Source organism: Podarcis pityusensis (assembly GCF_964106645.2).
Source record: "Podarcis pityusensis genome assembly, chromosome: 2".
NCBI lineage: Eukaryota > Metazoa > Chordata > Lepidosauria > Squamata > Lacertidae > Podarcis > Podarcis pityusensis.
This window is the reverse complement of record NC_138029.1, coordinates 6,870,052-6,897,695: the sequence shown is the minus strand read 5'-3', so window position 1 is coordinate 6,897,695 and position 27,644 is coordinate 6,870,052. Positions and strand designations below refer to the sequence as shown.

Sequence of the window (27,644 nt, the reverse complement as noted above, 5' to 3'; positions counted from 1 at the left end):
ATACCTCTCACAGCATTTTCAGAATGGGTTCCTGCTCATTTCCCAAGCTTACGGGGAAGGGTAATAATAATCTCAAAGACCCACCAAGTCTGAAAAGGGACAATTATTCTTTTAGAAACTGGTTTCTAAGTGGGATAGTTATTTATCTCATTTTCACTTCTGGAAAACAGGTTTTGCAGGGCATTGTATGGCATAAAAAAACCCCTGCACAATTTGCTTGACTAGAAGCAATAGTGGGACAATATAATAATGAATGAACCATGCATTTATATAGTGCTTTCAAATGCCCAAAACACTTCAGATGTGTTACTTTGTAATCCTTGCAAAACCCCTGTAGGATAGGTCAATAGAATTGCAGATAAAGGCTGGGAGAAAGTAGCAAACCTTCCCAATGTCACCTGATTAGTCCTTGGCAGATTGGAGGATTAGAAATAAGGAAGTTCTGGAGTGTAGCTCCCTGTCCCTTACAGGGCAGTCCTATACTTGTCTACTCAGAAGCTCTGTCCTGCTGAGTTTAGTGGGACTTACTCCCAGCTAGGATTACATGTGATTGACTCCCATCATCTGGAGGGCCACAAGCTCCTGTCCCTGCGCTGCACCCAGAGAAAGGCCCTGCCATTGGACAGAGTGAGGAAGCTGGCTAAGGCAGTAGATACTGCTGTGACAATGCCCAAATGATGAGAGGACAGAGCTGTGTCCTCTGAACCTAGCCTGCCATCCTGCTATCCTAACTGAAACTTTCACCAATGCTACATCCCAGATACTTAGGGTCTAGAGACCTGAACAGGCAATTATAAATCCTTTTAGAAACAAGAAGGAAGCTTACCATAAGTAGTTCTTCCAGCCTACAGTAAAAACTGTAGTTTCAAAGGTGGTGGTGAGCTGTGGAGGTGAGACTCAAGGGAGGCAAGTGTGTGTGGATGCCAGAGAGATGCCTGAGGAAGGAGGCAGACACAGCCTTCTTTCCTGCCTATTCAAAGGGGCATCCAGCCAACTGTCCTTCTGCTTCCTTTGCAGCTGAAGTCCAGAGCGAGATCGAGCGAATTTTTGAACTGGCCAAGTCGCTGCAGCTGGTTGTGTTGGATGCGGACACCATCAACCACCCAGCACAACTGGCCAAAACTTCGCTGGCCCCAATCATCGTCTACGTCAAGGTCTCTTCCCCAAAGGTAAGCAGGGGAGGAAAAGGCTCCTCAGAGACAAAGGGGATTCCTCTGAATCATTCTCAGTTTTTCTGAAGCCCCTTTCAGCTCTCCCAGCTGTGTTTTCTGCTATCCCCTAGTTTTGCAGTGGGAGATGGATTCCTCCCGTCTCTAGGCTGTTCCCCAGCTCACTAGGTAAGCTGGTTTCTGCTTAGTTTAATTTATGCCCACCCCACGTTTTCTTGAATGGGCAGGACCATGTTAAAAACAGGGACAGGAGCTTTGGGCCCCACGGATGTCGAATATTAAGCTCTCCCCATCCCTGACTATTGGGCATGCTGGCTGGAGCTGAAGTCCAGCAATGTTTGGAGGGCAGCAGGTCCCACAGTCCTGTTTTAAAACCTTACCAAAAGAGTTATATATACCCCCTCCCTGAAATCACAAATTTGCAAAGTTAGCATTTCAGCTCAGGGTTTGGTTTCCACTAGGACAGCCAGATTGCAACTCAGAGATTCACCACCGCTGCACCCAGTTACCTTGAAACCCAACTCTGACTCTTGAGAAGGAATCCAGCTGTGCTGCCCAACAGGTGCCAGTGGGCGAACTGGGCAGTGAAGTGGCAGCAGCACTCGATTTAAAGCTGTGTGGCTGGTTCCCCCCCACAGGGCGCTGAACTGAGAGGTGCAAAATTATCATCATCATCATTAATATACCTATATTAATACTGGTACCTACTCAAAGTACCAAAAGGAATTATTGTGAAAATAAGAAACTTGAGGTGGGGGCACCACATTTTCTCCTCACACAGGGCGCCATATTACCAAAGTCCACTCCTGGTGGCAGGTGAGGAGAGAAAGTTGCTGCTCTCTTACTCTGGATATGGGAAGATACAGGGGAGGTCCCTGGCCACTCTAATTCCAGCTGCTGGGCCAAAGAAAAACACAAGGTTGGCTCACTTTCCACACTGGCGCACAACCCTTTTACCTTTACTATACACAGAAAGTCTTCTCTTTAACCAAGCTGGTTGCCCAAGTCGAGCTTCGTGCTGTAGGGGACGGCAGCAATAGTACATGGGAAATGTGTGCTTGGATTTCCTGGTGTTTGCTTTTTTTCCCATATGAGGTTCAGTTGTTGGGTGGCCGTGGCAACAGTGGGAACTTTCCCATTGAAAATGTCAGTGTCAGGTGACCCATGTAGCATGCAGTCTTCCCATGAGAGTGTGTGGGATTAATGGTACTCCCATAAACCATTTAGGATTACAGGAAGTGTCATAGCTCAGTGGGAGAGCAGCTGCTCTGCATGCAGAAGGTTCCTGGTTCAATTCCACGCATCTCCCTGTCTGAAAGCCTGGGCTTCCCTGCTGCCTCTTCTAGCCCCATGGCTCTGCCAGTTGGTGGCTTCATAAGTTTTAGGAGCTGCAGAGGTGGAGGGAGGAGGCTGAGAGAGACCATGTGATAGTTTCATAGTAAATTCTGCTTCACAGCTCAGTCATCTCAGCCAATGCACCCCTCCCGCCCGCTTTAGGTGGCCTGCTGGGAGCCTTCCAGCTCTGTAGCTGTGTCCTCTTCTAATTTTATTTTTTTCTGGAAGGTGCTGCAGAGGCTTATCAAGTCCAGAGGGAAGTCACAAGTGAAGCATCTCAACGTGCAGATGATGGCAGCTGACAAGCTTGTGCAGTGTCCTCCAGTGAGTTTCTCTGTCTGTCTGTGTCTCTGTGTGACATGCCTCTGCCTTGCCCTGGGCTCTGTCTGGCTCTTCACTTTCCTTCTGTGCCTCCTGTAACTTTGACTTCCTCCACTCGGCGCCTCCTGGTCCTCTCTTAATGGCAGAAGGAACCCCAGGCAAGTGCTTTCGCCATCGATGGCCACACTCTGTCTTTTAAGAAACTGATGTGAAGTCGTCTCATATGGTAAAACGTGCCTTTGAGCATGTGCAGAGCGCATTTCCCACGCCCCTGAGCAACCTGAATCTGGCCTTATGTGTTTAGAATTCAGGAACATCCTTCCAGGACAAGTGGCAGAGATTCCTTTGCAGAGCTTTTTTGTCTAGAAATTAAGAAGTGCTCCTGCCTCATTTAACAAACAACCTTAAGATTGCAGTCCCTCATCCTGAAATTAGGGGGAAAACATTTAAAGGTTGGAGCTGATGGTGGCACTTCTGTGCCTCTGCTATACACCATGCCAAGCCACCCGGTACTTGCTTACGTTCTCCACGCAACACTACAAGCCTCATATTCCTCCCTGCCCACTTCTCTGCTCTCTGTGCCTGGGTCTCTGAGGAACTGATCCCTTTCCCTCCCTCTTCTCACCCTTGCGCCTCATCCCTTTCCCCCAAGGAACTCTTTGATGTGATCCTGGACGAGAACCAGCTGGAGGATGCTTGTGAACACCTGGCAGACTACCTGGAAGTATACTGGCGGGCAACTCACCACCCTGCGCATGCTGCCGGCGGCCAAAACCTCACCACACCTTCGACTGCCATTCCAGGCCTGCAGGTACAAATAACCTAACAATTGGGGCAGGGGCAGGGAGCTGTGGTCCTCCAGTGTTGGGACTGCAAGTCCCATAATCTCTGACTGTTGATTCTGATGGGAAAAACTTCTGGGAGGGGGCGGGTTAGTGCAGAAGCCTCAACCCAGGCCAAATAAAATAAGTCACCCTTAAGTGCCACTGGAACTAGCTGTGCGAGATGCAAAACAATTCCATACCCAGTGGGAATTGCTTCCTGGTACGTTGGCTCAGGGTTGCCATTTTTAGTTTGAATTGTTTCAATGGGATTTAAGTGTGAGTGACTGTAACTGTCTCATGGGCCCTGCCCAGACGCGCTATGCGCCCCCAGATGGCACTGTCTCCTTGGGTGCTTTTTGTGACCCGCTTTACGGTTCCCCACTCCAGAACCAGGCCTCGCTGGGCGAGCGCGGCAACGAACGCTCCCCGGTGGAGCACGACAGCTTGATGCAGTCGGATGAGGCGAGCGACGCCTCCCGCAAGACTTGGACGGCGGCCTCTCAGCGCAGCTCCCGGCACCTGGAGGAAGAGTACTCAGATGCCTACACTGACCTGTACCAGCCTCACCGCAACCACAACAGCGGCCTCCACAGCACCAACGGCCACGACTCCCAGGACCGCCTCCTGGAGCGCGAGACAGAGCACAACCACAACGAGAGGAACTGGCAGCGCAACCGGCCCTGGGCTAAGGACAGCTACTGAGGCCTCCTGGCCGGGCACCTCCCGACCCTCCCTGGGCCGGGCAGCCAGGGAAACGGGATAAGGCCTCCTTCTCCTCCCGAGTCACGTCAATTGCCTGGTATTAAGCCTTCCTCTCTTCCTCCCCTCCCAGCTCAGCCCCACAGTATACAGGTCCTGCCCTGGTATACAGGTGCTATCCATGGAACCCCAGACACAGCCACAGCTGCCTGATTCCTAGACCCAGGACGGGTGGAATCTCTCGCTCATCTTTGTTTGGGTTAATGAGAGCCACAATAATGTCCTTGCAGGGTAAATTCCATTGGTAGCTTCTCATCCCAGGTCCATTGTTTTTGGGGGAGGGATTTGGGCTTCGGGCATCTCCAGGAGAGAGGCAATTGCGTGTGTGTGCACACAAAAGGGGGTGGAGAAAGGGCTGTGATTCTCTTTTTCTGACTCCAGGTGAGCAGGGCTACTGTTAGGACAAAGGAGGCTTAGCAGGGAGCAACACCAGGATCAGTTTTCCTGCTAAGATGGAGTAGATGGATTACTAGCGGAAATATAAGATTGTGGGCTTTTGCTGAAAGTACTTGGGCGTCGTTCTCATGCTTTGCTGTAGACCAGTTCAGAAGTAATATGATTGGGGTTGCTGAGGAACACGAATGTCTGCTGTGGGAATGGGTGTGGTCTGTGAGTAGATTTTCAGATTTGCAGTTGCAGTGGGTGAAGTCATGACATGTGAGCTTTGTGGCATTGGCGACTGTGCAGGTGCTTTGATGCATCACACACAGCCATATGCAGCAGTTGGGGGGGGGGTCTAACTGTCCCCTGGGCTGAACCACTTCAAGTTGCAGGGGTAGAAGAATTGCATAGTTAAACATATTGGAAAGGAATTTCCCTCATATAGAAAATTTGTGTGGAGAAGGCTAGATTATGACGCTTCTTCATGTTTTGTTTCTGTATGCAGGGAGATATATGTATTCAACAATGTGATTCCCTTACCTGTAGCTTAAAGGAGCAGTCTAGAAACAGTTCTTCCATCTTTTCCTCCCCTTCCATTCATGGCAGTGGGAAAATGTGGCATAATCCAAGAGGTGAATGATGGGTTGTGAAATGTCAGACAGCATCCACATGCAGTCATAGAGGCCACCCCACAGTGGCTTTTCCACCTCGAGATATTCTCCTGAAAAGGGGGGATGCTTGTTTTTTCAGCATCATCACTCACAGGCGTGGCTAAGGCCAATAGGAGAGGCTTACACGGCCTTTGCCTGACATTGCTCCTGTGAGCACCATGAGATTTGATGCCCCTATTAGCAAAGCCGTGCTCCAAAGTAACCATAAGAACTGCCCCAAATTCCTTCCTCTTCTTCTCTCCCAGTTTGGCTTCTGTGAAGTGGAAGCCCTCCTAATTCCTAGGAACCTGAGAGGTAAACTGCACATTTTACACAAACGTGTAATAAAGTCCTGATATAGTAGAATCATGTCTTGCACACGGGTTAATTTCCAGGGGGTAGCACATAAAGCCAAAATTGTGTCTTGTCAAAACAACCCCCTGGAAACGCCATCACGCAAGCAATTTTACCTTCAGGAGACGGTGCGAGATCTTGTGGGGCTGTCCAGGATCTCACAAGACCTTCTTAGAACCCAGTGAGAAAGTCTGAGAGCTTAAAAGCATTTTCTGCCTTTTGTGCGTTTAATTTGTACGATATCAGCTGGCCAGCTGCCAAGTGCATAAAGCTGCGATCGTCCAAGTTAAATGTGTGCAAGTTGCAATCCTACTGCACTTCAGATATATATATTTAAAGAAGATTTGGGAGGGTATGATTTTGGATAGGGAGCAGCAGGTTTGCGCAATCATTTGCAAATTGGCTGCACTAAAAATGCTCTCCCAGCTGCTTTTCCAGTGATGGGGGTTCCAGATCCACAGGAGATGGGTGGAGGGGGCAGGTGGAGCAAGCATGTTTTTCGGTGGGAGGAGAGTAGAAGTTTGAGTTGGCAACAGGCAGTGGAGAAAAGATGAAGCACTCCTTTCCACCCTTCTGTTGTTGAAAAAGTTGCAGCCTACGGAGACCAGGGGATATAATATTCAACTTTTTCCCTGGCACAGAAGAGAAGCCTGTAACGAACGAGCAATGCGTCTCCTTAGAGCCACAGTCCAGGCGTCTGCTTGCATTGGACCCTCTCTTCCCCTCACAGAGACTCTTCGTCTCCTTTCAGTACACATCCACCCCTCCTCTGTTGAGGAGCTGGTGGGGTAACAATCAGTTGTAAAGCCACAATGTGATATTTTTTTATTCTTCTTCTTCACCCTCCCTGGAGTTCTCTGCTATAATTGCATGAGGCCTTGATCTTCCATAGTCTGTCTGGGAGGGGTGGGCAAAATACCAGCCAGCGTTGCTGTTTGGCAGTGATGCCCACCTGCATCACTCACAGATTCTGTTTTGAGGAGGGAGGCATAGGGCTAGAGCCAACCCCACCCCACCATTTCCTGCTTCCTATCTCATGCACAAGCCCCCTTCCCATCCCAAAGGCCCAGCTGACCTGCCTTCGGTTCTCCCGCCGCCCCTTGCTCCAGGCTCCTCCAGCACTTCACTGGGCAGTGGATGGCAGCTCCCTGCCTTTAAAAACCACGTACACACCTATCAGAAATCAGCCTGTAAATACTGCATGCTACCATCAGGAGTTGTTGAGTGTGTGTCCTACGCCCTGGGCTGGCCGGAGGAACTGAGGCGGCTCCAGGGGCCAGGGATATCCGGGTTCTGTCCCTGCAATTGCCGGTCAGTTGGCCATGGCAAGAGCTTTGTTACTATTCTTTTGTAGAGAGCACTTATTTCCCTGACAACTTGTAAGCGGTTTGAAACAACAAGCATTTGCTGTTTATAAAACATGGCTGGTCTGTCTTTTTTTAAACGGAATATGACAGGTAAAGAACAGTGGCGCTCAGTGGGTAATCAGTGAGCAGAAATTAATATGTTTTGTATGGTTTATGCACTCTTAAAGGCAATGTGGGTAGGGCCTGCTGTGAACTGGGTTAGGTGTGTTCAGTGTTGACTCACAAATGCGATACTTCTTGCAAAAACCTTCAAAGAGGCTTAACAGCTCTTTGCTGCATTGTTTAGTTCTAGGACAGGAGAGGGTTGGGGGAAACCTCAGACCCGGGAGGCAAATGCAAGCCTTTTACAGGCCTCAGGACTCTCCCTAGGCACCCAGCCCAAGTTGCTTTTGTCAGGCTGGACATTGCCAGACTGGAATGTGTCTTTGAACTGCAACGATGCCACTCGCTTGCCTGAATAGAGACACGCCTGTTGGTTTTTGTGGAGCAGGAACATAGCCTGCCATACAAGGGGAAAAGTTGCATCTCTTGCTCCACACATTTTCTACTTCAGGCCCCCACCACCAACACGCTGCCTCAGGAAGGCTGCACAGAAGTGCATGTGGCTCTCAGAACAAAAAGTGTTCCTCTCCCTGGAACTAAGGCTCTCTGCTGTGCCACACAAAACCATCGTTCCTAAGGATTCCTTAAGGGAATCTATGGCACTTAAGGTGGTATAGAAAAACACATAAATCAAATGGAAAATCTCAAGAGCTTAGCTGCAGCCCAAAGAAGTTCAGTTGGCTGTAGCTGGACTTGACAAGGCCACACACACACATTAAGCGATTGTCACTTGTGAAAAAGCCGGGCAGGTGAGGGAGGCTGTCGACATTTGACACGTGTGCTGATAATTCAATGTGCATTTCCCACCGAGCCTTAAATCAGAGCCTTCCAATTCAGCAGCATACACCCTGCCCTCTGTCAGCACTATCTGAAGCACAGCACAAAGTGCACTTTAGCCAAAAGGAAGGTTTGAGTCTGCTTATCAAGAGTCCTTTCGCATTTCAGGTGTTAATACTCCTACTGGGTTAAACAAGCAAAGCAAGGTATGTGAATGGCTGCATGTCACTTTTGCTTCTAATGTATGTGTGTCCTGGTTTTCAGAGATGTGTACCAGGAGCAAAAGGGGAATTTGTGTAATTATTTAGTTCCCCTCACAATAAACGATCACATGAAGTACCTTCTCTCCTACCCACCCCTGCAACCCCCCTCCCCCGGGCACACACTGAGGACTCTGCAGTCCAGCTCCTGCTGTGGGGACTCTTTCAAAAAGTCTTTTAAAGAGCACATTCGAAGAATTTAGTCTGCAGATATGCAAATGAAGCTGTGGAAGTGGCTACCCAGTCCCGGAGAACAAAGATGGTTCAATAACACACTGTCCTCAAAGTCCACGTGGTACAGTCCTAAGCATCGGTAAGACAGGCCTTCCTGCTTTCAGTGAACCAGACTCTATAGTTAGTGAACTCAGCACTGCAGCTTTCTACCATAAATGTCTTCATCTCTGCATTATCACAATTCCTGGTGGAAATGCAAATTTATTGGTGGAAAATCCATACTCTTTGCCCTGGGCACTTAATTTACATTTCAGATTATGCAATATTGCATCACTTGTTCCAGTTGCAGCAGAGTGAGGGAGCTTTTCAACATGTTGTTCTTGCCTTATCCAGTGCTGAGCAGGCCAGCAAATAAAGGTAAAGTCACCCCAAAGCATGGAGGGCTACACAAATTGAATGGGGTGCTGTCCAGTCACATTACAGTCATACCTCGGGTTAAAGACGCTTCGGGTTAAATCTTTTCAGGCTGTGTCCCATGGCGACCTGGAAGTACCAGAATGGGTTACTTCCGGGTTTCGCCGCTCACGCAGATGCTCAAAATGACATCACGTGCATGTGCAGAAGCGGTGAATCGCGACCCGCGCACACGCAGGTTGCGTTCTGCTCAGGTTGTGAACGAGGCTCCGGAACGGATCCCGTTCGCAACCAGAGGTACCACTGTATGCTGAATTTCATTTGGGGCACTCTTGCCAAAAACGACCACCACTGGGTTGCAACAGGAGTGTAGGGCTGCAGCTCACCGGACATAGAGCTACTCACTTGCAAAAATTCATGTGGCTCATGGTGTCTGCAAATGGTTCACTTTTACAACAACACAAACAAGGTCCCACTTCTCTTCAAACGTCTACTTCTGCACACTTTTGCTGAGACATACAGCAGTAACATCAAGACATGCCAGGTTTTATCCCAGGCATCTTCAGATAGGACAAGAAAAGGCTTCTGTTTGAAACCCCTGGAGAGCAGTGTAGAGGATATTGAGCTAGAAATATTTTGTTTGTTTTAAGTCCAACATGCCATCAACCTTTTGGGTTAGGGACATAAAGAACAAACAATTTCTACACATTTTGTTTTTAACAAAAATAAGTTGCCCTTTTATTCTAGACCTCCAGCTGTCATGCTTCAAACACTGCTTTGTTCCAACTACTGCTACTGCCCTCACACACACAAGATTTACTGTATCAGTAGTGCAAAACTGGTTATCTTGCTTCTAGCTCATAGTCTCAAAAATAGCTTGTAAGGGCAACTGCTACATTTAAAAGGCACAGAAGCAGGACACAGAGGAATGCAAGTTCTACAGAGGAGACACAGTTTGAACTTGCATCTGTGAAAAGGGAGGAGTAAAGGAAGAGACAGACCTGAGTAACATTTCACATGGATTTATAGAAGCACAGAAACATCATTGAAAAATATGAATGTCTTTCTGTACATCACCTGTCCCCTTCTACTGAAAGTAGCCAGTACTAACCTCTGAATAAATCAAGTTTTGTTAAGAAATTCACCCCACCCTTCCTCATGAAATTACCACCCTGAAACATGGTACTGGAAACAGGGTGATGTTCTCACCAGAGAAGGAAAGGAGGTCCCTGCAGCATCCCAGTCAGAGTGCCACAAGCTGTATCACTCCCCCCCCCCCCCCAAAAAAAGTCGGGACAAATCCTCAGAGTCTCGCTCGATCATGGAGTAGAGGAGGTGGCAGGCTTAAAGCCACCAAGTGGCACAAATCAGCAAGGTGAGTCTGCAGGCCTGGCCTAGCTCAGCTTCCCAACTCAAATGTAAAGCAAGGCTCCAGGAAAAAGGAAGGAGGGAGAATTGTCTAGCTCAGGATTCCCAAGGAGACATTATAACTTTTTAGATTGAAGTCTTCATTCTTTGGTGCTGAATTCTTTGCTGGGTGTCACATCAATGGCTCAAAGGGTGTACCTACTACGTTTGAAGGGGAGTGGGAAGCACATTAAAAGCCACTGCCTCTTTAAGGTCTCGGCAAGTGGGCCAGAAAGAGCCATTTCACCAGGAGGCTCTCACTCTATCAGTCTGCTCCAGGCTCCAGGCAGTGGCCCAGAGTGTCCCCTGGCTGCAATCACAGATGGGCCTCTTGAATAGCAATCCTACAGGACTCAGGCAAAGATAGTCTCTTCCCGCCGCTTCTTGGTAAGGATGGTTCCCGGCTTGTGCTGTGCATCTGGGTGGTTGGCCAGTTCTGGAGGGCATGAAGACACCGGACTCTCAAGGATAGCCTGCTTAAGGTCATAGAAGACAGCAGAGTCCTCCTTGGTGACAAAAGAGATGGCTACACCACTCTTGCCAGCTCGTCCTGTTCGGCCAATGCGGTGAATATAATCTGTAAGCAAGGAGGAAGGAAGGTGTTAAAATGTGGCTAACCTTTGGTGCTGGATGGAAAATCTAAATGATGGCTCATACTACAGGGTCAAGGACAGAGACTGACCACTCCTTAACAGAATATATATATATGTATTTTTCCTCCTGTTTTATATATATATATATATATGTGTGTGTGTGTGTGTGTGTGTGTGTGTGTGTCTCCGCACACGAAAGCTCATCCCAAGAACAAACTTAGTTGGTCTCTAAGGTGCTACTGGACAATTTTAATTTTTTAAAAATATATTTCTACGGCATCAGATCAACACGACTACCTGCCTGAATCTATCACCTCTTAACAGTTACAGATAAGCCATTAAAGATGAAAATGAAGATGAAGTATTAGTATAGAATTTCAGTGTTCAAAGCCCTTCATACATCACATTAATCCTTACAACAGTCCTAGAAAAAGGTAGGCCATCCATCACTAACAACTCCATATTGCAGAGGAGGCTGAGGCAGAAGGGCTTGCCCAAAGCAGCAGAGACAAGATTTGACCCAGACTTTCTAACTTGTGCACTTTGTGACTACACACTGCCAACTCCCAGACGTGAAATTAGAAGGACCTACATCAACTTTGTGACTTCAGCAGCACAGCATGCCAATCACGGCCACCCCGCCTCTCCTGTTCGGTGGCCCAAATTGCTGAAGCCATGCCTCACAGGCACAGAGGTTTCTGTTCTAAGACCAAGGAAGTGCCCAGAAGATCTCTATAGAAAGGCAGAGAGCACTGGACAGCTCACCTTCAATGTTCTTGGCCATGTCGTAGTTCACCACCATGGACACATCATGGATGTCGATACCACGTCCAGCCACATCTGTGGCCACCAGAATATCCTTGGCACCAGCCTTCAAGTTGGAGAGGGCAAACTCTCGCTGCTCCTGACCTTTGCCGCCATGAAGGGTACAGGCGTTGTACTGCAGAGATGGGAGAGCAACGGGTTACATTAAGCCAGATGTTTGTTTGGGCAATGAGGACAGTAACAAGAAGGCAATGAACAAGCAACAATTCCTCCAGAGACAAAGACAGCCAAGTGTTTCAAGAGGAGACACGGGGGCAGAGTGCTCCATCATTCCCAGACATTCCTGGTGAATACCAAGAGATGTTGATTACCTTGCAAGAGGCTTGTGGGGTGGGGGGGGAATGGCAACTGCTAGACCAAGAATGAGCACTGAACTCTGCCAATTCAGGGCTCAGCAGTCAGCCAGAAAATGTCTTACCAGCTGCCATAAGCTCAACAGCTACACCACATTATTCTGATAATTTGCTGATAGTGTGAGAGAAAACACCTACGTATCTTCCCAAAGTTTGACAAAGGACACAAGGACGCCAATTCCGAGAGCCTAAAAAATGGGCTAGCTAACCTCACATGGGCCTCAAATACTTTGACACAGGACCTGCAGTTCTTGAACTTACAGTTCTTTAGATTACCACTTACCCCCATCTTCTCCAGGGATTTAGCCAGCACATCACAGCCCTTCTTCTGGTTCACAAAGATGATGATGGGTGGGTCAAAGCCCTGCTCCAAAATGTTCAGCAGTTTCTTCCTGTACAGGGGAAAAGAGAGGAGAAGCAAACAGGTGAGGCACGTTGGTGGGGTCTGAAGATGTAATCTGTTCAGCAGAAATGTTACGTTGCACCCCTGCCCTCTGGCACACATATCTAACCATCCGTGCCAAAGACATGCCTCATCTCTGTATTATCACTGGGCAGGGGATAATAACACTGGGCAGGGGAAACCATGTGTACAGCCTTGAGCTCCTTGGCAGAAAGGAGGGCTAGAACCTGTAACACGTAACTAAAATGTGCACCCAGATTCAAGTAAGCATGGGGGGGGGGGGGGCTGGACTGAATGATATTCTGGGGTCCCTCCGCAACTCTAAGCCACATGCCACGTTCTCTTTTCTGCACTCCCACCAAGGAAAGGATGCACTGGTTGTTATCCTGACCCACTGATCCCACCCCACAGGTAATTGCAAGACCATGTTTCTCTCCACACATTTCAAGTCATTGGTATTTTCAGTTTCCCGACAGGAGGGTACATGGTTCCTTTGGACCTCCACCCACTCTGCTTGAGTAATTTGGGAACTGTTTCATGGTTCAAGTCATGAGGAATGCTGGCTCATTCCACATAGCCCATCTCTGGAAATTACATTACGGCAGAAGCCCCATGTTTGGGTTGAGGCTTTACTTCATAGCCAGCAATGTGCTTATGCCACAATTTGGAAGGAGCGAAGATAAAAGCATAAAATGGATGTGAATTGCCTCTGCAAAGGGTTCTCTTTTTAAGCACAGAGCCCTGTGCCAATCAAAACAAACACAGTTCTATGTTCTATGCCTACCACACCTGAGGGCCCAAACCTCAAAGGCTCCCGTTACCTCGTTTGAACTAGAGAAACCAAGCCCCTTGACGCAACCTCCCACACCAGCGGTTACCTCTTCTCTGACTCTGACATGAGGAAGACCTTCTGCTCCACACGCTCATGTGGCTTGCCAGCAGAGCCAATGTAGACCACCGCTGGGCGGCGCAGGTAACTGCGGGCCAGGCGCTCCACAGCAGGGGGCATGGTGGCTGTGAACATCACAGTCTGCAGGTGTGGGCGGGGGAGAGAAGAGAGAGCATGAGTGCAAGGCAGCCTGCCTCTCCTCCCACATAATGGAACTCCTCCAATTTAAGCAGAAAAGGGGAGGAATGCATTTTCACAAATATCACATTGCAGGAAATATGTACAAAGAGAGCTCTTCTATTAAGAAAGTTACCTCCAATCATAGCTAAAACAAGTCTCCACACTTCAATTTGCGGTATTTTAGCTAGAAATAAAGGAAATCAATGAACCCTTCACCCTGCAAAGGGCATCTAATCCTACCATTTTACCACTTCTGGCTGGTAAGTTGGGTTTTTTTTTTACTGTGAATGGTGCCCAAGCTTAAATGTTCTCCTTGTTCTGCCTCGCTCCCTCTCAAAGCACACTTTCAAGCACTCAGTATGTTCCACAGAAAAGGGAATGGCCACTAACATCAACCATCCTCTTAACCGCCTCATCTTTTGTGCCTATGAATCTGAACTCTGGGTGGAACCCAAATGATCAGTTCCATTAGCACAAGGACTATCTATCTATCTATCTATACCCGGAGGTTTCAGGGCCCTCTCCTCTCCCTACACATCCTGTAAATCAGCTCTGGAGGATAGCGGTAACCCCCAGAATAGTTTTACAGGGCACACAGGGGGCATATGGGGAGAGAGGAGCAGACAAGGAAGCTCCATTGCACAACTAAAAGTCTTTGTGCTGTTTAGTGGGCTACTGCCCTCTGGAATGAACATGGTTTCCTAAGAAACAGCTTTCAGATGAAAGCATCTCCCTGCCCATAAGCAGCCACCAACCACACCCTCCATCCCTTCAAAAAAAGTGCCTTATTTCTCATGTGGATTTAAAAACATTGCTAACCAGGTCAGATTAAAGGAAGAGTGTTTGGGTCAAAGGGTGGAACTTGAACCCCAGTGCTTTGCTTTTTACAAGTTAATACACCAGATGTGACAGCAAGGCATCCAAACCCCACTAACCTGCCGATATTTGTGCTTGCCCAACTCAAAGTTGGCCAACATCTTTTCAGGGTCTTCAGCCTCGTCCGTATCTGGTTTCTGGTTAGTGACAGGTATGTGCTCCAGGATCTTCTGCACATCAGGCTCGAAGCCCATGTCAATCATGCGGTCAGCCTCATCCAGTACTACATAGGTGCAGCGGCTCAGCACCAGGTAACGGTTCTCCAAAACGTCGATCAGACGGCCCGGTGTAGCAATCACAATCTGTGGCATTCAGCGAGAGAGAGCAGATACATGGAGGTGGAAATGACCCTTGCAACCTGTGTCCATACAACTTTTCCCCATCCTTCCCTGATGAACTCAAGAAACAGTGCAACATTTCCCAATGTACTATCCAGGCAAGGAAGGTGAGCCAGGCCATGATGTTAAGAGGATATTAAGCTATGAATGGGTGTCATCATTTATCACTCACAGGAGCACTGTGCTAATGCACAAAATGAACATTTAGGGTTGTAACCAACAATATGCCAAGAGTGTTCTGCTGCTACAACAGGATTTCCATTTCCTCTCCTCCCACTGTGTACCCCTAAAATCTACTCTAACGTCTCCCCCTACCCTCTGGAACTGATTTTGAGGGTGTGCAGGGGGATATAGTAGAGGAAGAAGCAGCTCCATTGCAGGATGAGAAGTTGGTTGTGTCAGCAGCAGCAGCATTGACTGCGGCCCTTACAGACCACCCACCCTAACTTTTAAAGCAGAAGGGTGCCCCTCTCACCTCACAACCCATGCGCAGGCGGAAGCCTTGATCCTCACGCGAGATGCCACCAATAACAGCCACTGTGCGGATGCCCAGGGGCTTTCCAAATTTGATGGTCTCTTCCTCAATCTGCTGGGCCAGCTCACGGGTGGGAGCCAGGATGACGGCATAGGGTCCCTGATCCGACTCCTCAATCCTGCAGTGAACAAAAAACACACGCTGAGCTGAAGCAGACAGGGTGAAACCATCCCTCTCTGGCCTATGAGACTTCGGAGCAAAGGCAGGATCCCAACCAATGAATGCCCCAGGTTTCCGCCTGCTAGATTGGACTGTGAGAAATGTATACATTTGTGACCTTGATCTACTGACTACCACTGAAACAAAATTAAGTAAGGGTGGGCGCCATGTGATTTCTTTTTGGCGGAGGGGAAACAAGCCCCCCCCCCAAAGTGTCAACCCAGTGAAGTAAATGGGTTCCAACTGAACCAGATTATTTCAAGCTCACCTAGAAGCCACGGTTTCTGGGGAAGGGTCATCGTTTAGTGCAGGGGTCAGCAAGGTTTACCTCGCCTGGGCCGGTTCACTCCAGCGGAGATTCCTCCGTGCGCCAGATTGCATGCACACCCATGATTTCCGGCGTCTGCGTAGACGCAATTTCTGGTGCCTGCGTCTGTGCAGACATGTTCTCGGCGTCTGCGCATGCGCAGACACGATTTTCAGCACCGCGGAAGCGAGTCCCTGCGCTGCACTGTGCTAGTTTAGGGCAGCGTGTGGGGACTTGCCGAGTGGGCGGCTCAGTTCGGGGGTGGCTTGCGGGCTGGTTAAATGACCCCCAAGGCCGCTTGTGGCCCATGGGCCTTAGGTTGCCTACCCCTGGCTTAGCGGTGCAGCACATGCCTTGCATGCAGAAAGTCGCAGGTTCAATCCCTGGCAACTCCAGGTGGGGCTGGGAGAAACCTGCCTGAAACCCTGGAGAGCCACTGCCAGTCAGTGTAGACAATGCTGAGGTAGATGGACCAATGGTTTGACTCCAAACAAGGCAGTTTTCTATGTTCATAAGTTGACACCAGCCATTCAGGTCTTTACACAGCCGGAGCACAACAAAAGCTGCAAGGAAGTCCCTGCAGTGCACACAGGGGTGGGGCCATCTGTCCATGGTGATTTGGCTTATCTCCAGCATGGTTAGTTTGTGAGCTTCCCAGAAGTCTCCGGGTAGCCACTGATGGAAACAGCATTGCTGGACAAGATGGACTTTTTTTTGTCAATGTGAGCAAAGCAATTCTTATGTTTGTTATCACGCCATGACTGTGGTCCTGCTCACTCAAAGCTGCACACCTGGAAGCAATGGCTTTACCATGGGAGAAAAATCCTCATCTCCCCACCTCTCACTCATTCTCACATACACACAAAAACAGGGGTGAGCAGTGACGAGCACAATTCTGAGCTTTGCCACCAAAAGTTACAGAAATATTAGGGGGGTTACAAAGGCTTCCCAAACAGATTACAGCGGAACCTTGGTTCCTGAACAAATTGGCTCCTGAACGCCACAAACCCGGAAGTAAGTGTTCCGGTTTGTGAATGCTTTTTGGAAGCCAAACATCCAATGCGGCTTCCGATTGAGTGCAGGAAGCTCCTGCAGCCAATCAGAAGCCGCACCTTAGTTTTCAAATGTTTTCGGGAGTTGAATGGACTCCCGGAAAGGATTAAGTTCAAGAACCAAGGTACCACTGTACTTGATGTGTGGTATTAGATAAATATCACTCCCTCACAGAAGAATGCCTGGCGGTTGAGAGCACCAGTGCAAACCGTGGTGCTGAAGAATCATTTGCATGTGAGCATTGGACCCAGACCCAAACCAGGACCCTCCAATGTCCATTTCATTCCCCCCCCCCTCTGGAAAAGAGGCCTAACCTGCCGCAGCACCCATCACTCCCTCCCTCACCTGTCAATCTTGGGAAGTGTTGTGATCCACACCAGCAATGGGATAAGGAAGGCAGCTGTTTTACCACTGCCAGTTTCTGCCACGCCAATGATGTCACGGTTCTGCAGACCAATAGGAATGGCTTGACGCTGAATAGGAGTTGGTTCCTGTGGAAAACGGGGCATAAAACCTATCAGGAAAGCACTAGACTTCTTGGGAGGAATCAAAGGGAATTCAAGCAGTCAGCAACAGAACCAGGAATCCTGACTCTTAGCCCTCCTCAACATCCAAAACAATATGGCCTTTCAAGAACAAAGCTGATCTCCAGAAGTCATGCTGCTCAGTCCCTGTTCAACAACACCCACCCCCATAAACTAAATGATGATTTTTTTAAAAATGATCATCTTAAAATATAAACTTTTATATTTTAAAACAGGATTTAAAATATGCACTTATACAGTCTCTCAAAATAAACTGAAGTTTCAATGGTTAGCAGAAGGGCCAATCCATCTTTATGAAGTGACCTGCATCTCACCTTGTAGCCGCATTTGTCAATGACCTCCAAGATGTGAGGGGGCAGCGAAGAGTCTTTCCAGGAACGAATAGGGTTGGGGATCTTGCCTCCTTTGGTGGTGATGCTGTAGTCCTCCCGGAAGATACGCCAATCCCTGTCTGTCATCTCATCCAGTTTCTTTTGAGACCAATGCCTGTCATCCCAGCGTTGCTTGGCCTCCTTTTTACGCAGCTTGCGCAGACGTGCCCTACGAAGAAGGAAGAGCCCAACAGGGTCAGAATAGTCAGGCCAAAATGGTAGAAGACAAAAGCAAAGAAAAACCCCAGCAAACTGGAAGAGGGCTGCTCTTATTTGTCCACATTCGCACAAAACTTTGCTTACTGCAACCTATTAACTCTGCCTGGAATAGGATTGGGCAATATATTGAGATATCGTCCAAAACTGGTTAGACGTTCACATCATGATAACTGTTTCATAATATTTTACCTGGCAATATATCACGAATCACAGTATGTGTGAGGATTAGGCGACATCTGGTTTTCAACATTGCAATGTATCCCCAGCTAAACATTGCAATGTTATCACCAGCAAAACATCACAATCTACCACAATGTCTGAAATAAGCATGGAACTATGCAAAGGCGAAAATGACAATGTCCTGGCGACTGCTGCTACTTAGGGGTCTAAAACGGATAAATGATAATATTATCAATCACCTCATGGTCACTTTAATCACTGATTTAATCACTTTAATCAGTCAAGGCAAAATGCATCCAAACAGGACTTTTAGTTTTGGGTTTGACTACCCAATGGTGGTATTCAGGACAATCCACAGCACGACAATGAGTCATAGTGAATACAAATAATCTGGGAGTGCCAGACTCCCAGCATGCCCACTAAGCAGCAGCAGTGGCAGCAGCCTGGCAGCAGTAGAATCAGCAAAGGCCGGGGGGCAGAAGTGGTGGCAGCCTGCAAAGGCCTTGTCATGGTAGTGGCAGTAATGGTTGCCTGCAAGGCCTTGCAGTGGCAGCAATAGTAGTGGCAGCCTGCAAGGCCTCACTGAGGCAGGCTGCCACAGCTTCTTCCACTGCCTCCTACTACCGCCAGGAGAACTTGCAGACTGCCGCCACTTTTTGCCACCGTGGCGAGGTTTAGCAATCCCCACTGCTAAAACACAAAACTCTAGCCAGAAAAGAAAACTGGTGAGCACAAGCTGGCTCAAGTAACCTATTCATTACTTCTGTAGATGCTGAATGGCATGTGTGGCTAAAAAACCCAACAATGGATTCGATCTATTAATAGAGTATGCATATAATTTGAACAATTTTCATGATTTACACTCCTCACAATGAACTCTTAAGAGTCGGACTTTCCCTGTCAGAGAGTTTTGGTTGGTTGAATTGAAAAAAACAACAACCCACCAATCCTTGTACATGTGATGAAAGCACAGAATGTCTTCCCATATCCACCTGAACGCAAAACCACAAAAGTTAACTGTTCCCTCATCAGCTGGAGAAATGTCATCATGAACTTCACAACACCAGCACCTGCCTCCCTTCCTGTAACTTACTCTTCTTGCTCTTTCTCCTCCAGCGTGCGCCGCTTCTCCATCAGGTCTCCATAAAAACGCGACTGCTCCCGCTTCTGCTGTTTCAAGTCAATGCCAGCAATGAAGCCACGTCCCAGCAGCTGAACCTGATGTCGCTCCTTGTACCTGTTGAACAGAATGTCAGATGGTACTGTATACACTCCAAACTGTAGGTGGTTAGAATCTGGTTAGGAACTCCCAGAACCCCATCTCAATTTTTTCCACAAGCCCACTTAATTTGCACAACTCACTGCCATGTGAGAATTTGTATTTTTAGGGTACAAGGATGTAGTTTTTCTACAAATCCCAAATCCCAGACCTCTAGTCATCTTCCTCTCACAGGGATGGGAATATTCCTGGTTCATTTGTGTCAGCTATACCGGCTAAGGAGGAAATGGGATTTTCAGATTGTTCCCAGGAGCAAGGATAGATATATGGCTCTGCGGACACCCATAGCATCCCATACGGAACCTGCCTCCCACAGCAATACTCACAGGGGATTGTAGTCAATGGAAGTGTCTTCGGAAGCATCCCACTCAAAGACAAATTTGCGGTCATTCAGATGCCGAGTACGTCTCCGCTTCTTGACCCCACCCAAGTACCGCTCCTAAGGGGACATGGGTATTTATTTATTTATTCAGTTCATGCCCTCTCAGACTTTTCCAAAGGAAAAACAATACAACATTTCCCAATGAAACACAAAGGAAGTTTGCAAGGAAACTCTATGTGCCTCACTTTGCAAGAATTCAGTCTGACTGCGAAGAGACAAGGATTGTTGCTGAACACGCTAAGGAGCAAAATATACCTTAAAGCTTGCTATAATCCAATTCACACACCGGTTGGATCACAATTACAATAAACACGTATGCTGCTCTTTTTAAGTTTTCCAGACGCTTCATATATGACAGCCCTGTAAGGTGGGTCAGTATTATTATTCCTCATATTTCTGATACGTGCCTGAGGCTGACAAGACAAGAGTTTCCCTAAGGCCCTGTAGTGACAGAAGTGCAATCTGAACTAGGGACACCCCGGCTAACAGTTCAGACTCTGCATTGGTTCCCAAATCAGCTTTTTGCTCACTTGGGCTCATATCCAGATCATCCGTTTCATTCCCAGCCCAGAAAACATGTGTATCATCATTGGACCTTGGGAACAAAGACCCAGGAAAAAGCAGGAAGAATGAATTTGCATAGGTTCTGATCTCGGCCCAGTTTTGCCGCAGCAAAGCAAGGGGGGGGGGAAGCCTTCTATTCCAATGCTGAAAACTCCAATCAGCTGTGTCTGAAGATGTGTTCCTGTCAAGAACTGGGCTGTTGCTTTCTTCTTCAGGTGTACATTTCAAAAACTCAGGAACCCCCAAAGAAAAGTCATTACAGTAGCCTAGCCATAAGGTTATGAAGTCATGTAAAGGGCAAGAAATGAGTGATGAAAAGTGATCAAACAATTTTACAGACCATTTTCTAAAGCTGGCTTTTTGGGAGGTTGAAAGTACGTTGGCACTGTCAGGTTGATTTTGTGAGTGGGTCTACTGTGACAATCAACCCACACCAATAATATATTCTTCAGGACCTAGAAAACTGTGATGATTCACTCAAAAAACTGGTATGATTGCATTAAATTGATCAATGAATTCAACTTCAGCCACTTGGATGCACATCAAAGATACAGTGGGGCCTCGCAAGACGAAAAGAATCCGTTCCGCGAGACTCTTCATCTTGCGGTTTTTTCGTCTTGCGAAGCAAGCCCATTAGCGGTTTAGCGGATTAGCGCTATTAGCGGCTTAGCGGGCTTAGCGGATCAGCTGATAAGCGGCTTAGTGGCTTAACGGATCAGCTGTTAAGCGGCTTAGCGGATCAGCTGATAAGCGGCTTAGTGGCTTAACGGATCAGCTGTTAAGCAGCTTAGCGGATCAGCTGATAAGCGGCTTAGCGGATCAGTTGTTAAGCGGCTTAGCGATCAGCTGTTAAGCGGCTTAGCGGATCAGCTGATAAGCGGTTTAGCGGCTTGGAAAAAAGCGGGGGGGGGAAAGGAAAAAAACCCCGCAGGAACTCGCAAGACATTTTCGTCTTGCGAAGCAAGCCCATAGGAAATTCGTTTTGCGAAGCACCTCCAAAACGGAAAACCCTTTCGTCTAGCGGGTTTTCCGTCTTGCGAGGCATTCGTCTTGCGGGGCACCACTGTACTATCCTATCCCAGTCCCCTTGTTCAAACCCATTAATCCTCATCTCCATACTTCTTACAGAGAGAAAATGAAATGGCCTAGCATTACCTTGATGGCATGAAGTTCCTTACTCTTATCTTTCTCCTCACGGATTTTTTGCCGCCCTTCCTCATCTTCATTGCCATTGGTCTCTCGTTCCATGCGCTCTCTCCGCTCACGCCGCTCCCTCTCCTGGGGGTCTTCTGTAGTAAATGGCAGAATGTCAGGAAACGTGGCATCAGGACACAAGCTCGGAGCAGGGAATCACATCATGCCCCTGAAGCTGAATACAGTTGTACCTTGGATCCTGAATGCCTTGCGAGTCAAACGCTTTGGCTCCTGAACACCACAAACCCGGAAGTGAGTGTTCCGGTTTGTGAATGTTCCTTGGAACCCGAATGTCCGACATGACTTCCGATTGGCTGCAGGAGCTTCCTGCAGCCAACTGGAAGCTGTGCCTTGGTTTCCAAACGTCTTGGAAGTTGAACGGACTTCTGGAACGGATTCTGTTCAACTTCCAAGGTACCACTGTACCTGATGATCTCCTGAGAGGTAATCTTTACCTAGCATCTTCCTCCCCATTTCTTGGAAATGTTTTCTCTTTTTCCTCTCCTCTTCTATGAGCCGCTGCCGCTCCTCCACCTCCTGCTGCCGTCGCTTCAAGGCCTCGGCCTCTCGTTCTGCCTTGGAAAGGAACTTCGGCTGCAAGAAATCAGAGCAAGATGTTGAGCGTGCAAGGAAACCTTGTGTACTTCCCTCATCAAGTATTGCTGAAGATGACAGGAAGCAAAGCACAGCTTTAGACACACACAGCTTGCTGTAATCCAATACACCCACCTGCTGGCCTCACCCGGGCAAAAATGGAATTGGTAGGTGGGGAAAAAGAAAGTGGAGGCATGCCCCATGCTCTTACCTTGGCTTCAGCCTCTTCCTCGGCTTTCTTCTTGGCCAGCAGCTCCTCCAGAGAAAGTGGCTGGGCCTGTGAACAAAATAAGTGCACATTAAAATCAGGGGTGGAGGTGAGTGGGGTGGGACAGAGAAACCCAAAAAGTAGGAATTGCTATCACTGAAGCTGTGGGGTCTATACTTTTGGCTGTATGGGAAAAGTGCTATGGTATAAAGTTCCAAAGGAGCAAGGTTGAAAGAGAATGTAAAAAACTGTTTTTAAGTAGCCTGATTAATCGAGAAGAGCTGCCCTTTCATCTCACAGTAAGCACTTTCCAGAGATATATAAAGAAGTAGAGAACAGAAACATACCAGAGATTTATAGTATAAGGCCTTTCAACCAAAAAAAGGTTATCTATGCCATCCTAGAAACACACTTTGAAAAATATACATGGACTTGTAATTTTTAATAAAAAGAGGTCTCAAATTAAAAGCATCAGGGTGCTGTGGGGAATTCAAACCCACCCAGCTTAACTGTACATGTTACAGAGAACCGAACAAGCACTGGACATCTAGAAGGTACATGCAGTTACCTTCTCCTTCTTTGACAATGAATCATCATCATCATCTCTGCGAGAATCTCTGTCCTTTCTGGATTTGGAGTCTTTGTTCCGACTTGGAGAGGAGCTCCTGTGCCAGAGGGATAGAAGAGTCAGGAGTTGGGGTTACCGCATTTCACTGGGTGGATCTAGGTTCAGTCCCTCAGGTTCAGCTGGCCTCAATGATGGACCATTCCTTTACTGTGGCAAGCCCTGCCCTGTGGAACTCCCTACCAGTAGAGGTTCAGCAGGAACTTTCCCTCCCTTCTTTTAGACGTCTTCAATTATTTAGACAGGCCTTTGAAATATGCATTTCTCTTTTTAACCAACTAGTATCTGCTGATGTTTCACTGATGTTTTTATGGACTACTTTACTGATTTTATTATATTTGGTATGTTACTCACCATTCTGATCTACTTCATGAAAGTATGGATTATAAATATTTAAATATATCCAAATCTAAATAAATCCATTGAACAAATCCTCAGCACCAGTCACTCATGGTAACTGTAGATGCTACTGCTCTTTCAGCGACAACCTAGGCCTTGTACCTTGAGCCCAATTCCCATAATAGTAACCTGTTAACCCAAGAATTTAGATGAAACTTCTCTTTAAATCCAAACATAAAGCTAAAATGGTGAAATTGTAGGTAACTTTTTCATCATGTTTCTACCCCAGCTACCCATGAAACAATGCTATATTCCACAACAGCTGCGACACCTCAGAAGTAACTGCATTCATTGTCTAGGAAACAGTGTTTTACCTGGACCGTTTACGGTCCTTGTCCCTCCGGTGCCCATCTTTCTCACGATCCCGGTCCTTCTTGCTGCGCTCCCGCTCTTTGTCTCGCTCCCGCTCTTTATATCGTCGCTCTCTACAAACAAATGGTTTACATGCGAATAACTGATTTCAATGCACACAGATCAAGCCACCCCTTCCATCAGACAGCAGAAACCTGAATCAATAGAAATCAACCAACCAACTGTAGAAACTGTTCAATCCCACCAAATTAAATTAGCATCCTCCTATAGATATAGTCCCTTTATGTTTTGCTCACACCCATCAACTCAGGCTTTATATAAAGGGTACAGCTGTGGTTTATCTGTACAGCAGACCTGGAAAGGCATAGAAATTGACAATAAATGTAATCAAGACTGAGTGGATGTAACTCTACAACAGTGCTTCTGAAGTGCTGAATTTGGCACAGAGCACTGAATTTAGCATCATAAGAACCTCCATTTTCTTTCTTAAAAATGAAAAGGAAAAAAAAAAAAGATTAGCCACAGCTCAAATTCAGGAGAGAATTAGGACAGAGCAACATTTTCATTGGTTGGGCTTCACTAACTTGCATTGTCTCACAAGCTCCCTTCCCCAAAGAAAGCAGATGTGATACACTGTAATCTGTTTAGCATGCACAGTGTTTGCAAGTCTTAGAAACCAAGCTCTATCAGTGTAGTTTAGGAAAACTTTGTACCCATTTTTTATTTCAAAACCAACAATACCGACTACCTAGCCCCAGTGTAACAAGGGATGCAGAACAGTATGTCTACAAAGGACATGCACTGGGTGTCCTTGAACTTATGTAAGCACCATTTCTGTTGGGAATAGATTGTGACTCTGTTACAAAGTCCACCCCCAAAGCATTTGAAAGTAACTGCTCTGAGAAACTGGATGCTACCTCGGTAAATCGTTGGTTTGAGTCCAAAATCTAGTTCAGTGCTGGATTGTTGAATCCTACTAATAGGCAAATAAAAACAGCTGAAGCTAACAGCATTCCCTGCTTACTTAAGACACTCAAGGCTGAATAGCCTTCATCATCCTTGCAGCAAACCAAATTGACCTATAATCTGGCCTTACCTCTCAGTCGATTTGGACCTGGATCGGGATCTTGATCGACTGCCTCTCCTCCTCTCGCGGGAGCGGTGCCTTTTCCTGTCCTTTGTGACGGGGGAGCCTTTCCTGTCTCGCTCTCGTTCAGCTGAACGTGAGCGTCTCCGCTCTTCCTTGAGGGGTGAAGAATCTCTCTCTCTCTTTTCAACAGTTTCCCCAGCCATCTGGATTAAAAAAGTTTTGTTGATGGTATTAATATACAGAAGTTATTAGGAAGAGGAAGGGGGATTGGAGACCTGCTTCAGTATGGAATTGCCCCCAACTGTCTGTGGATATAGCTTAATTAAGAATCTGAAATCTCACTCCTCGCATTATACACCAATCATGTCATTCTTAAAATCCTGAGAAAGTTTTCAAGGTGTGGAAGTTGGTGAGGGACCAACAGTTGGAGCCCCTGATTCCCAAGAGAAATGCCACTTGAACTCCTCCCAGTTACTGATTTGGACATGAAAAAGGAATCTGTGGAGGGGATAGCATCTCTGAAAGAGGATTTGCTGGCAGGCTATTTTGGGAAGGTGGCAGTCTTGGCATATTGCCTTCTACTCCATTCTCAACATGGTCCTCTTAGAATAAATAAATAATGATTAAACAGGCTATTGCTACCAGTTTTAACACAGCTGGCCTGTTTTTAGAGGGGAAGCCCAAAAATTGATCAGGACAAATTTATAAATGTCACATAGACTGAAATAAATTAAAGTCTGCCAATGAGCAATTGTTTCAAATTCATATAGACTGGTAGTGGAAAAACACACGCGCACGCACACACAAAAATCATCATGTCCAACAACAAGTAGTTCTTCTGCATATAGGCATGATAAAAATTCATGATCAGGTGCATGCTGCATGTTCACATGAACATGCAGTTCTTGCAGCTGATGATCCACATGCTGGTTCTATGACTGCAGGTATGGTATAGCAGCAAAAGTGTCTGACTGAGAAAAGGGAGAGCTGGGATCATATCTCCCCTCAGTCATGCACAGAGTGGTTGTGAAGATAAAAGCTGGGAGGGGGAGGAAATACTACTTTGAGCTCTTTGGAAGAAAAGTGGGATATAATAAAATGTAACAAATAAAACATATTTTAACATAAAAATAGAGCATAAAATAAAAATTTATGTTGGAAAAAGTGGCATGTGATGCACAATGACAATCACAGTTATTTCGGCACAAACCTCAACAGAACAATCAAGACTTCACTCTTCTCGAATTCTTGAACCCAGCTCACTCCCTAAAGCTGGAGGGAGATACTTGATCTTTGGGCTGAAGGGGCTGGAGGGGCTTTGGTGTTGTAGCAGGTAAGACAGTGGAGCTCAAGTCAGGCTAGAAATGCCCCACTCTGCATGGGAGCCCATGTGGGGTAGTGGTTAGAGCAGGCATAGTTAAACTCTGGCCCTCCAGATGTTTGGGACTACAATTCCCATCATCCCTGACCATTGGTCCTATTAGCCAGGGATGATGGGAACTGTAGTCCCAAACATCTGGAGGGCCGGAGTTTGCCTGTGCCTGGATTAGAGTGCCAGACCGGGTCCTAGGAGGCCGGAGTTCAAATCCCCACTTGGTGATGAAGCTCACAGGGTGACCTTGGGCAAAGTCACACACTCTCGGCCTAGCCTACCTCACAGGGTTGTTGTGAGGATAAAATGGGGAGGAAAAGCAGGATACAAATTTAACAAACAAACAGCAACAACGTCTCTTCCTCCCACGAACCCTGGTGCACAAACCTCTGTGTTTATTCTGGCACCATCCCCGTCAGGGCTGAGCGTCTGGAAACAAACCAAGGCGAGGGAAGCGACGGCGTGAGGCGCCCGCAACTACCGCTGACCTGAAGCCGGCAGCCCTTCTGCCTCCAGCGGCAGCCCTTCTTCTTCGATAGCCTTCCCTACTTGCAGTCGCTGGAAACACCGACGGTGGCCGGGGGACAAGCGGGTGCGCCTCACCTGTAGCCCTTCCCGACGTTACCAGCAACTCACTGCGCCGCCAACATCGCCGCCATCTTACTAAAGCTAATTCCGGTCACAACAGCGGGTGTGCCGCGGAGCATCATGGGAAAGCAAGTCCACTCGGGCTATCCCTCCCGCCTCAGTGCCCGGGCTTAGGACTACATTTCCCACGGAAACCGCGAGGCAGGGAGAGAAAAAACAAAAAGAAAAAAAATCCCAGCATGCACCACACTCGGAAGGCGCTCTGTTCGCCCGGCAAATAAGCTTCTCGGGGTACGCAGCCTGTGCGTTCTAAACGGAACGTAAGTAAGAAAACTACATTTCCCAGAGGGCGTTTCGGCGCCTTGACGGAAGATTAACGCCGCCTTCCCCCATGGGGGCTACTGGGAAATGTTGTTTTGCTGGCTCCGTGGGCCTTCGGGCAGACGTGCTTTCATACGAGGGGATGGAGACGGGTTTATTGCGAAGGAACTTGCTGGAGCGGCCCCCCGCAAAGGCACCGCCGCCCTGCGTTCACACCGTTGTTCCTGATGCGGATCTTCGCTCACCCCTTTTCCCCTGGTGGGAAGGAAGGGCTTTCCTTTTGTGGTTCTCCCAGGTGCCAAAATGGGGCCAACCCTGCCTCCTCCCCCGCAAAACCATAACTACCACCAAAAAACACCCCCCACCAGCCAGTGCAAAAGACAAACAAACCTGAATCACCACTTTGACTACTTGCTGGTTTGATTTTTATTGTGAATTCGTAATTATGTCTGAAATTGACTTGAATGATAGGTTGTTGTTATTTAGTCGTTTAGTCATGTCCGACTCTTCGTGACCCCATGGACCAGAGCATGCCAGGCCCTCCTGTCTTCCACTGCCTCCCGCAGTTTGGTCAAACTCATGCTGGTAGCTTCGAG

At 47.6% G+C, this 27,644-nt stretch overlaps 2 protein-coding genes across 5 annotated transcripts in view; one reads left to right on the top strand and one right to left on the bottom strand.

Moving 5' to 3' along the window:
- Positions 1-7,212, top strand: part of CACNB3 (calcium voltage-gated channel auxiliary subunit beta 3) — a 41,448-nt gene extending 34,236 nt beyond the window's left edge. For all 3 annotated transcript variants that reach the window (XM_080995465.1, XM_080995467.1, XM_080995466.1), the window contains exons 10-13: positions 1,018-1,169; positions 2,733-2,828; positions 3,478-3,636; positions 4,037-7,212. In XM_080995465.1, the coding sequence (XP_080851591.1) occupies positions 1,018-1,169; positions 2,733-2,828; positions 3,478-3,636; positions 4,037-4,351 (722 nt within the window). In that variant the 3' untranslated portion in view covers positions 4,352-7,212. The remainder of the gene's footprint in view (positions 1-1,017; positions 1,170-2,732; positions 2,829-3,477; positions 3,637-4,036) is intronic.
- A 2,681-nt stretch (positions 7,213-9,893) lies between these two features.
- DDX23 (DEAD-box helicase 23) lies at positions 9,894-26,859 on the bottom strand. 2 transcript variants are annotated; one of them, XM_080994495.1, is made up of 17 exons: positions 26,743-26,859; positions 24,774-24,970; positions 23,680-23,790; positions 22,910-23,006; positions 22,345-22,410; positions 21,995-22,133; positions 21,501-21,634; positions 19,726-19,838; positions 19,214-19,357; positions 17,665-17,890; positions 17,151-17,296; positions 15,227-15,404; positions 14,473-14,715; positions 13,347-13,498; positions 12,349-12,457; positions 11,653-11,827; positions 9,894-10,871 (listed from the first exon to the last, which is right to left on the bottom strand). In XM_080994495.1, exons 2-17 carry the CDS (start codon positions 24,968-24,970, stop codon positions 10,648-10,650), a joined length of 2,454 nt encoding a protein of 817 aa, XP_080850621.1. In that variant the 5' UTR covers positions 26,743-26,859; the 3' UTR covers positions 9,894-10,647. The 2 variants fall into 2 exon arrangements, with proteins under 2 accessions (XP_080850621.1, XP_080850620.1); XM_080994494.1 differs by having other exon boundaries at positions 26,527-26,830.
- Positions 26,860-27,644: the final 785 nt, after the last annotated feature.